Source organism: Beta vulgaris, chromosome 4 (assembly GCF_026745355.1).
Source record: "Beta vulgaris subsp. vulgaris cultivar EL10 chromosome 4, EL10.2, whole genome shotgun sequence".
NCBI classification, from domain to species: Eukaryota; Viridiplantae; Streptophyta; class Magnoliopsida; order Caryophyllales; family Amaranthaceae; genus Beta; species Beta vulgaris.
Window position 1 is genome coordinate 59,490,895 of NC_079205.1, and position 11,038 is coordinate 59,501,932.

Sequence of the window (11,038 nt, forward strand, 5' to 3'; positions counted from 1 at the left end):
TAGTAAAAACCACATGGCCGACATAAGCTATCCCGTCAGCCACCTGATTAGCTTCGCGATAGATATGCCTAACATTCCACAAAAATTAAGAAATCTTTTTATAATTAATTTTAAAAGCCTATTGCTGCGATTTTTTGTAAGAACCGCAACAATAGGTTCAAATAATATTATTTTAATATATTGCTGGGGTTCTTTTCATAAACCGCAGCAATATGTCTGGTCAAATAGTCAAAATGTTTCAAAAAATTTCTGTTTAAATCATATTGCTGTGGTTTTCGGTCGAAACCGCAACAATATGGTTATTTTATATTTTTCTTTTTATTTTTACGTAATATATTGCTGCGTATGTGTAAAACTGCAGCAATATTACCGCAGCAATAAGCAATTATTAGTACCTTTAGATTTCAGATATACATGTAAAATTTTGCTTCTATGATACTTCGAAATCTTGCACACCAAACAAAAACATTCACAACAAAGTACATTAAGATAATCTGTATATGATATGCAAAGTACAAATGTGATACGCAATTATTTGCACTTCACATAAATACAAAAGTAGTCTTAATTTTGTAAACAAAAAAAAGGTGATAGCAAGATAATCAAACATAAAAGCACAAACCAAAAGTTTTGAATTCGTTCTCTGCCTCTTACCCCTCCAAATACTTGGGCAACTAACCTACTACCGACTCTTTTAACACAAATTTTTTTCCTTCTTTCGAGCAACTCAAACCGTACCCCAACATTATCCAGTCTCACTGTCTGGATTTACCGGCGCATTAACACCCGCACCAGGGGTTGAGGACATGCTAGAATTCATAAAAATACACTCGCTGTCTTCCCCTGCTGATTGAGCAGGAAACCAAGGTGAGGTGTGACTATCACTGAACCGAGTGACAGAAGATGATGGCATAGAGCAATAATCTAGAGTTAAATCCTCGAGCAAGGATTCGTCTAAAGCTGTGGATTGATTCAGCTGATGGCTATGCTCCCCTGGATGGAATTCTGACATTTCAGCTTGTTCAGCTGTAGAACCAAAACATTCATATAAACGTATTTCAGAATTTGCAGTCACAGATTTTGGACAAAGATTAGCTCCCAAAGCTCATTACCATATACTGTACCTTGAAAAGCTGGAGGCACATAATGCGAATGTTGCTGCATATCAAAGCATGGAATAGTATTTGGGTTGATAGTACTGTCAATAGGGATGTTATTTTGTGCCAAGTTACTCAGATTTGAGCTTGGTTGGTCTGAATAGCATGTAGTAGCTTGTTGAACAATTGCCTTCCACTTTCGTGGTGAGACCTTGACAATCTATATTTGACACAAATCAAAGAATTTAGTTATCAGATTCTGTTGCCTATAAACGATAAGAAACAATCATTAATAACATGATAAATTAGTAACCATACTTGACGGAGTAAAGATTCATCATTGTGATATTGTCTGACAAAGTCCTCCACTTTGTAAATTTGACGTTCTTTCAATCTTCTACAGATCTTACCATCTTTTGCTATCCCGCACAAGCGCCAAACTTCATCTTCTAGAGATGGAACATTATGCTTCTTATAGGCTACATATATAAAATACAAATCATCAATCATTGCCTAATCCTCAAAAGCATATATAAGCAGCAAAGTGGTAATGAAAATTCTTGTATAAGACGGTTTGACAATCAATAGACTGTAAACTGTATAGTTGTCTGATAACAAAAAACATTTTCAACAGACTGTGTTATCAAACATGTTCTGTTGTACCATATAGACCTCTTTACAATGGCGCGAAGCAGGGAGGAAGAAACACTTACTTTCTCCACGACGATCTTTCACTTGAAAAGGACTACTTACTGCTTCCCTCACTTGATCTTCTGGGGCTAGTACTACTCGAGCCCCCAATCTAAACATCTTGGTTCTCCCCCAACTGGAGTTATCCGTGAAGTAAACATCACCAACAGAGCCAATCCCATTTCGCAAAGTTATAATACGTTCTCCAACCAACAATGGTCTCTTATTATATCTCTCAGACACCATATGACTACAGAACTCCTTTTTTGTCCATTCCTCTAGTTGCTCGCTCTTAAAATGGCCATGAAGAACCACAATCTCAACCTTTTTCGATGCCAAAGGATCATTTGTAATTCGATGTCCGGAAACTGCATCAACTAATTGTATTGTAACAGGTGAAAGCCCCTCAGCTTCTAGCTTGTTCCCTGTGAAGAGTGTGCTAGGTAACTTTCCCTCAAACTGTAGCTTATATGGTCTGGATTGAGATGCATCAATCTGACTTGGTAATGAACTGCGACATGATAAAACTAATTGAGAGCCTAAATTTGTCATAAGATGCACCAGAAATGTAGTTATAGCTAGCTTAAGGATCAACCATAGTTGTGTACAAGACTAATGTAGTAATGTTGTAATGCCTTCTAACTTTACAATCTGTGATGAAGTAGTAGTGGTTTAGTGTTGAATGTTGCTTAGTACACTTGTTAGATAGATCAAGAGTCATGATAGAGTATAAATCTGTTCCTGGGGCCTCAACCATCAGCTTAAGCTTTTGATTGAGGCTCCAGGAGTAGATTTATACTCTACCAAGTCAGCAGTATTAACTGTTTAATTAAGCAGATCAGCTTAATGTTCGACTAACTAATCTATATATTTATTAGTCCGGTTTAGTATTAATGGAATATATATCCACCCATTTATCTGTGACACGAACATGAACCCGACACAAACATACCCATTTCTCAGCTTCAAAGACATTGACCTACTAACTTGAACATTAATGTTCCTGTCTTCAAACACTATGAACCAAGTGAGATTAGTTTTGGACCTAAAAAATTTCCTACACCAAAGCAAACACTTATTAACTAACATCTCTTTTCATAGTGATATAGTAACCTTATTTGGAGGAGACTAATCCAAAAAAATTGCAGCTGTGATCATCGAATTCACTATATATGTTTGTTAGGGGGTGGAGTTCTATTACCATGGTCCCATGTAGACACAAAGACGAAACTTTTCTATCCAAAAAATTCACTAATTCCACCTTAAAACTATATGATAAAAAAGAGAGTGTCCCTTAACGTTATAAAAGTTGACGCAATTCATATATTTCCTCAATCCTTAATTCCAAATTCATTAATTGTGAGACAACACTTCTACTCACATAGGTTTGTTCGTAGGTTCAACAGTCCAAACAGACAAGGATCAATTATTCAATATATATATCCGGGGGTGTTGGATGTAGATTCAGTACTATAATATCAACAAGATGAAATAGTAGTTGATCTAAATATAGGTGTAGGTGACTTTGTCAAATGAAACTAAAGTTGACATAAGAAGAAGCAGAAATAACTGACCTTGAGCTGGAGAGGGAAGAGCGTTGAATTGCATGCTCAACTTCCTCTCTGACCTACCAAATTCAGCACTTAATAACTTGAGGGTTTAAAAACGACAGCACGTAATCCACAATCATATATCAATACATTGGCTTAGCAAAGCATTTATTACATAACACATCAGAATATCAGATGAAGACAAAATAGATTGAAGTCGTAGTATATTCCAAGGACCAAGACACATACATGACTATATATGATGAACAAGAAACCGAATATGGCTGCCACTGACTACAAGGATAATTACAAAATTCACCTTTTTCCCCTCTTCATAACATGTTTTGTACTCCCTCCATCCCAAAATATAATTCCCATTTATCTTTTTTCACGGTAATTTATGCAAGTAAAATCTGAAAAGATAATAAAATTTTTTTGTTTATTTAAATAAATGTTGTGTGGGAAAAGATGATTTTAGGAGAGAGAATGAAGAATAATTGGTAAAAGAGCATTAATCAAAATTCAAGAAGCAAATAAATGATGTGACACGGTTTTCTTGACAAATTATGGAAAATGTGGAACTAGATATGGAAACGTGAACTATATTTTGGGATACCCAAAATAGATCATGGGAACTATATTTTGGGACGGAGTCACGGAGGGAGTAGATGACAGGGGTGGTTCTTGGTCCATGCAATCACGGCGACAGAATAGGGTCCCAAAATATATTTATTTTTAATTGTTGGAAAATTAGACAAAATTAAAGAAAATATTTGGATCAAAAATAAAAGTGTAAGGGAAGGAATAACGAGAACATAAAATTCATCAAAGTTTTGTTGTTTAAACTTTTGAAAATAGTCGTCATTAGCTAGCTGTAAATACAAATCTTATACTTCTATCTTTTTTGAACTACAAATGAAGGGCCCAATTAAAGAAATTATACAGGGCCCCATTATTTTTGCCCATATTTGCCCCGCCCCTGAGATAACCCAAATCAGTGAAAAAGCAGAATCTTGAAGATTCTAGGGAAATTGTGAAGTTAACACATACAATAAAGATTGTCTAAATTATTTGATTATGAACAAAATAAATATTTCTATTACCTATGGAGGTTGACTTATGTCTTTTTCATAGAATGGATATGTTTGGGGAAGTATTTTAGATCTCTTAAATGATAAGGTGCTAGAATATATTCGAGTGTTAAAATAATTAGTAATATTTGAATAATATCTAAAGTAAAATTTTAGGTTGTTAAAATGATTGATATTGATAAGTTAAAAATTATAACTTATCAAAAGTAGGTGAATTATATTTTGTCAAAATAATTTATCAACTTAAACAACTAATTTTGTCAAACAATGAAGCTACTTTATCAATTTGAGCACCTTACTAGTTTAGCTAACTTATCAGTTTCACCTCCTTCTCAACTAGTATTGTCAAACATAGCCGGCCAATATATATCTTCCATAGCGACGAAACAAAAAGTTGATAAAAGTGACCACCTACTAGATTAAGTTATACTCCCTCCGTTTCATTTTGATTGTTACACTTTGACATTTTACACTATTCACAAATTTCACTTTGACCATCATTTGTGAATTATACGCGGATGAAAATATACTCATGTGTGATCTTGTTAGATTCATCATAACATGTAGTTATTAATATGTACTTTCTATAATTTTTACAAATACAAAACTAAAGATATATGTCCTCATAATTTTGCATTGGCATGAGTGAAAAATATAAGTGTGTAAATTAAAATGAAATAGAGGGAGTAGTGTATAAGCTATAACTTAATTTTGACAATATATTGTTAGCTAGTAAGAGTTCATTCTCATCAAACTCATACTAGAAATATTATGTATTATTCCTTGAAAAGAAAATTATATATTCTCCCCTTTCAGTCTTTCACTAATGGTGAGTGTATTAATGATTTTACTATTTTAAGCTAGCAAAAATGAGATTTAGCTTCATCCATTTCATATTACTTGTTACACTTTTTAATTTACGGACTCCTAGGTAATTTTTAGAAAAGAGAGAGGTAGAGAGTAAAAAGAAAAGGGACCCATGTGAGAGGAGAGAGATAGAAAGAGTTTATTGCCCAAAAAGAAAGTGTAACAAGTAAGGTAAAACTTCCCACAATGAAAAGTATACCGAGTATTATGAAACAGATGAAAGAGTTAACTAGGAGCTAGAATACCATGCAGATCCAATCTACATTACATCTATCACTTAATTCAATCATTATAAGTACACATAATCCACCCCACCAAAGAATTAATATGATTTGATATACCTCGAAAGGGACACAAATACAGGAATAAATCTCATTCCTCTTGTCTAATGAAGTTGGTAATAAAATAAAATGTTGGCATGCAACGTAACAACAAAATCAAAAATATTAAAACGTACAAATTTCATGATAAAAAAAAAAGCATACTTGACTTCAGAATTAGAAATTATAGCAAACCTATAAAAAGAGGGGGGGAAAATGTCATCATAACAACAAAAAGATCCGGAAAGTGTTTGACATACCGCTTTCCTAATCATATTCTCCAACTGGGCAGAATAGTTATGCAGCCATAATTGGTCCATGAACTGATACCTGCTGCAAAAGTTTTTAGGACCCATCAATTTTAATTGAAGTACAAGCAAATCCTTCTTTTTTAGTTGCAACGTTTGACAAATTGCACTATTCATGTTCTCTTATTTGACCATATTTATTGATTTATATGTTAAACAAAATATAGTCATGTGGGGTCTTGTTTGATACGTTTCGACGTAAGCTTTCATAATATCAAAGTTTTATAATTTTTACTTACATACAATTAGAGATAAAACGATTTGAAATTGTACATTGACAAGCGTGAAAGTCAAAACGTTGCAACTAAATAAAAACTGAGGTAGTATATGAAAATAGTGTAGTATGATTAAGGTCTTTTAATAATGAAATTGAAGTTAGTTCCCTCTAGGTTTTCCTTGGGAGGGTCTGCTAGTCTCGGTACTAGGGTTCCTCGTTTGGGGGCTAATCCCTAAGTTTCTGTTTCGTTTTTTCGATTAATCATGGCCACAGAACACGATAATATCACTGCTGTAGGAAGTAAGAAACTAGTAGTTACCAATGAGAGGGAGAACAAAAAAAGGGAGGAGGAAGAAAGGAGACAAATTAATGATGATAACTCGGACCCGGTGGATTGGCAGGAGGATGAATCGGAAGAAGAAGATGCAAGAACGGAACTTGGTTTGGTCATTCGTATATGGACAAACCGGCACATAAATCAGACGGCCTTTATCAGTACTATGACAAATATATGGCAAGCGAAGTTTGGGTTGGACATCAAAAACATTGGAAAGAACTTGTTTGTTGCCCAGTTTCATCACTGGAAGGATAAGCAAAGAGTGATGGAGGGGCAGCCTTGGCACTTTGATCGACATGTGATATTGATGAATGACATAAAAGGTAATGTTAAACCCTCGGATATACAATTATGGGAGTTCCCGATTTGGGCTAGGGTTTATGACTTACCGTTTAAAGGGCGGTTAAATCTTGCGAATGTCACTGCGATTGGCAATAAGATAGGGACTTTCGTAAAGATGGATCAATCTGGTGCAATGGGGATCGACAAATCTGTTAGGCTGAGAGTATTGCACGATGTTCGCAAACCTTTAGTCCCTACGGTGAAGGTGAGGATGAAATCGGGAGTGGAGGAAACTTTTAATGTAAAATATGAACGACCCCCACTGTATTGTTTCTTCTGTGGGAGGGTAGGGCATGGAACTAAGGATTGTGATGACGAGGATTCGGAGGATGAAGGAGTAGTGAAGTTCGGAGGATGGCTTAAAGCATCCCCATGGAAAGTGGGGTATGTGGAAGAAAATATGATGAATAGGAGGGGAGACAAAACGTGTGCGAAGGTCCTATTTGTCACGAAACCGAAAAAGAAGACAGATGAGATTATGCATGACTCAGTGGAAGGGGTAGCAGAACAATTGGATAGATGGGCGCTGAAGGAAAAGGAGATGAAGGAAAGGATGGACCAAACAAGTCTGAAGGAGATAGAGGAGGATAATGCTGTTGAGGTGAGCACCGAAGGTGTGAAGGCTAATGTAGTTGAGGTGAGCGATGAAGGTGCGAAGGCTATTGTAGTTCTGGGCCAAGAGGTCCCCAACGAAGCGATGGTTGTTGATAAAGCCTCTAAGTCACTTCTCTCCCTGGAAAACGTGAAAGCTGTGCATGGTAAGGGAACAAAAAAATGGAAGAGAGAAGCAAGAAAAAAGGAAGTGGCAGGTGGAGACATTACTCTCTCCATAGGACACAAAAGAAATGAGAGAGATGAAAATCTTACTGGGATAACTGAAGTAGAAATTGAAGAACTGAGGTACTTGAAGAGAGTTGGACTAAGCACGAAAGACACAGAGGTGACAAAGGTTCAATTTGCTGATGAGGAAGTGGCGGGCCCCACACATTGGGCTCTTGGTGACCAATGAAACACATCATAACATGGAATTGCAGAGGGTTGGGGAGCCCTACTGCAATAAATGCTTTGAGGAGGCTTTTATCCTCTGAAAATCCCCAAATTGTCTTCTTATCGGAGACAAAACAAAAATCGCATGAAATGGAACACATAAAAAAGAAGTTAAGATGGGAGCATATGCTAGCAGTTGATTGCGTTGGTGAGGGCAGGCAGAGAAAAGGAGGGTTGGCTATATTATGGCGTCATGAGGTACAAATCCAGGTAACGTCTTTTTCACAAAATCACATAGACGTTATGGTTGATGATGAGGTCTCAGGAGAATGGAGATTTACTGGGGTTTATGGTTTCCCGGAGGAGGAGAACAAAGAGAGAACGGGTGCTTTAATGGAGGCTTTAGCGCGAGCTACGGAAGTCCCTTGGTTGTGTGGCGGGGATTTCAATCTTATGTTATCTGCAAGTGAGAAAAAGGGTGGTAGTGGTTTCAATGTCCGAGAAGCTGAAATATTCAGACGAGCAGTTGAGGTGTGCAATTTTAGGGATATGGGCTATGTGGGTTATGAATTTACATGGTCCAATAATAGAGGAGGGGAGGCAAATGTTCAAGAGCGTCTTGATCGTTTTCTCATGAACGAGATGTGGCATGCGAAGTTCCCAGGCTCATTTGTGTCTCACCTGACTAAAAGAAAATCCGATCACTTACCCATTATAGTTAGCGTCCGAGGTGCTCAAGAGGTAGGGGGGCATCGAAACAAAATTAGACGTTTTCGATTTGAGGCGATGTGGTTGAGGGAAGCTGAGAGTGTGGAAGTGGTAAAGGATGCATGGAGGATGGGTGAAGATGCAGGAGTCAACATTGCCCGTACTGCTAATAAGTTGACAACTTGGAGTAAGAAGACATTTGGCAATACGGCCAAAGAAATTCGTTTATGCCAAGCCCAAATGAAGGAACTCATGGAACAAGAGCCTACGGAGCACGTTATGCACCAAATGCGATGCATTGATAGTCGCATAGATGAGTTGGAGAAAAGGGAGGAAACGTACTGGCACCAACGAAGTAGACAAAATTGGGTAGAAGGGGGTGATAAAAATACCACTTTCTTTCATCGAAAAGCAAATCAACGGGAACAAAGAAATAATGTGCGTCGAATTTGTAATGAAGCTGGCACTTGGTTTGAGGATGAGGATGAAATTACGGAGTGTTTTGCTAATTATTTCGAGCATTTGTTTCATACAAATGGCAGCAATGAAATGGCGCCGGTCTTAGACCTTGTTAGTCCCATGATTCCTTCGGAGATGGCAGCGCAAATAGGGGCACCATTTCGACGTGAAGAAGTGAGTGAAGCCTTGTCTCAAATGCACCCAAATAAGGCGCCAGGGCCCGACGGCATGAATGCCATGTTCTATCAGACGTTTTGGGATCACATAGGTGAGGATGTTATCAATAAAGTGCTAAATTTGCTGAATAGTGTTGATAATATTGGAGGGGTCAATCAAACACATATTGTATTAATCCCAAAAAAGAAACACTGTGAGACACCTGCAGATTTTCGCCCAATTAGCCTCTGCAATGTGATGTATAAACTTGTGTCTAAAGTGTTGGCAAACAGAATGAAAGTAGTGCTGCCGATGATTATCCATGAGAATCAAAGTGGTTTTGTGCCTGGCAGATTGATCACTGATAATGTACTTGTAGCATATGAGTGCTTCCATTCTCTGCGGAAAAAGAAAACCGGAAAAAGAGGGTACTTGGGGCTTAAACTTGATATGAGTAAGGCGTACGATCGAGTGGAATGGAGTTTCCTTGAACATATGATGATAAAACTGGGGTTCCCTGGCAATTATACGACTTTGGTGATGAATTGTGTGAGATCTGCCACTTTTTCAGTCCTAGTTAACGGACAACCTTCACGTACATTTAATCCATCCCGGGGGCTGCGCCAAGGTGACCCTTTGTCACCATTCTTGTTTGTGCTATGTGCTGAAGGTCTATCGGTTTTATTACGAGATGCTGAAGAAAAAAAGCTTATCCATGGTATTAAAATTGGGCGGAGAGTTACCTATATCTCACCTCTTTTTTGCAGATGATAGTCTATTATTTATCCGAGCCACGAGGATGAAGTAGACAATGTGATGGAGGTCCTTCTATCTATGAAGCTGCGTCTGGGCAGAAACTGAATATGGAAAAGTCGGAAATGTCCTATAGCCGAAACCTGGAGCTGGAGAAGATTAATATCCTTCAGATGAAGTTGAACTTTAAGGCAGTGGAGGGACATGAGAAATATTTGGGTCTACCTACATATATAGGGAGCTCAAAAAAACGTGTTTTCCAAGTAATTCAGGATCGTGTCTGGAAAAAGTTAAAAGGATGGAAAGGTCAATGTCTTTCACAAGCTGGCAGAGAGGTTCTAATTAAAGCTGTGGCGCAGGCTATACCATCATATGCAATGCAATGCTTCAAAATTCCAAAAAGCATCATAGAGGGAATTGAAAAAATGTGTCGTAGTTTCTTTTGGGGTCAACAAGCGGAAGAGAGGAAAACGGCGTGGGTTGCTTGGGAAAAATTGTTTCTCCCTAAGAAGGAAGGCGGTTTGGGTATTCGAAATTTTGAGTTTTTTAACCGGGCGCTTCTAGCAAAGCAAGCATGGCGTATCCTCACTCAACCGAATTCGTTGATGACAAGGGTGCTAAAAAATAAATATTTCCCGAAAAGTACGTTCTTAGAGGCAAAGGTGAGTCCTAGTATGAGTTTTACGTGCCGTTCAATTTTTGAGGCTCGGCATGTGATTGAAAAAGGGATGTGTAGAGTGATAGGGGATGGGAAGGATACAAAATATGGCATGACCCTTGGGTGCCAAAGCTGCGGCAGTGTCGGGTTGAAAGCAAGATGATGAGGGTGCAAATGAGAGACATCATGGTTAGTGAGCTTATGACAGAAGATGGATGGAATGTTACGTTGATTAATACCATATTTCACCCCTGGGAAAGCCGAGCAATCCAAAGTATCCCGGTATCCATGTACAGAAATGCAGACGCATGGATGTGGATATACTCAAGAACGGTCAATTCACGGTGCGGAGTGCCTATTTTAATGAACTTCTCTCGGCTCGCAAGAACGCCCGTCGTCATCTCATAACAGTAGCAGGAGAGTGTGGCAGCAACTGTGGTCATTGAAAATACCTCCGAAAGCTAAGCTTTTTGGATGGAAAGTGCTCAAGAATGGGAT

The 11,038-nt window shown here is 37.9% G+C and overlaps 2 protein-coding genes across 2 annotated transcripts; one reads left to right on the forward strand and one right to left on the reverse strand.

The window, feature by feature from the left end:
- Positions 1 to 745: 745 nt before the first annotated feature.
- LOC125496788 (calmodulin-binding protein 60 B-like) lies at positions 746 to 2,339 on the reverse strand. Its single transcript, XM_048642378.1, has 4 exons — positions 1,811 to 2,339; positions 1,416 to 1,576; positions 1,125 to 1,317; positions 746 to 1,026 (listed from the first exon to the last, which is right to left on the reverse strand). The coding sequence occupies exons 1-4, from the start codon at positions 2,337 to 2,339 to the stop codon at positions 746 to 748; spliced, it is 1,164 nt and encodes a 387-aa protein (XP_048498335.1).
- A 7,668-nt stretch (positions 2,340 to 10,007) lies between these two features.
- On the forward strand, positions 10,008 to 10,703 carry LOC130591210 (uncharacterized mitochondrial protein AtMg00310-like). The gene has a single exon (XM_057394156.1). It carries the CDS (start codon positions 10,008 to 10,010, stop codon positions 10,701 to 10,703), a length of 696 nt encoding a protein of 231 aa, XP_057250139.1.
- Positions 10,704 to 11,038: the final 335 nt, after the last annotated feature.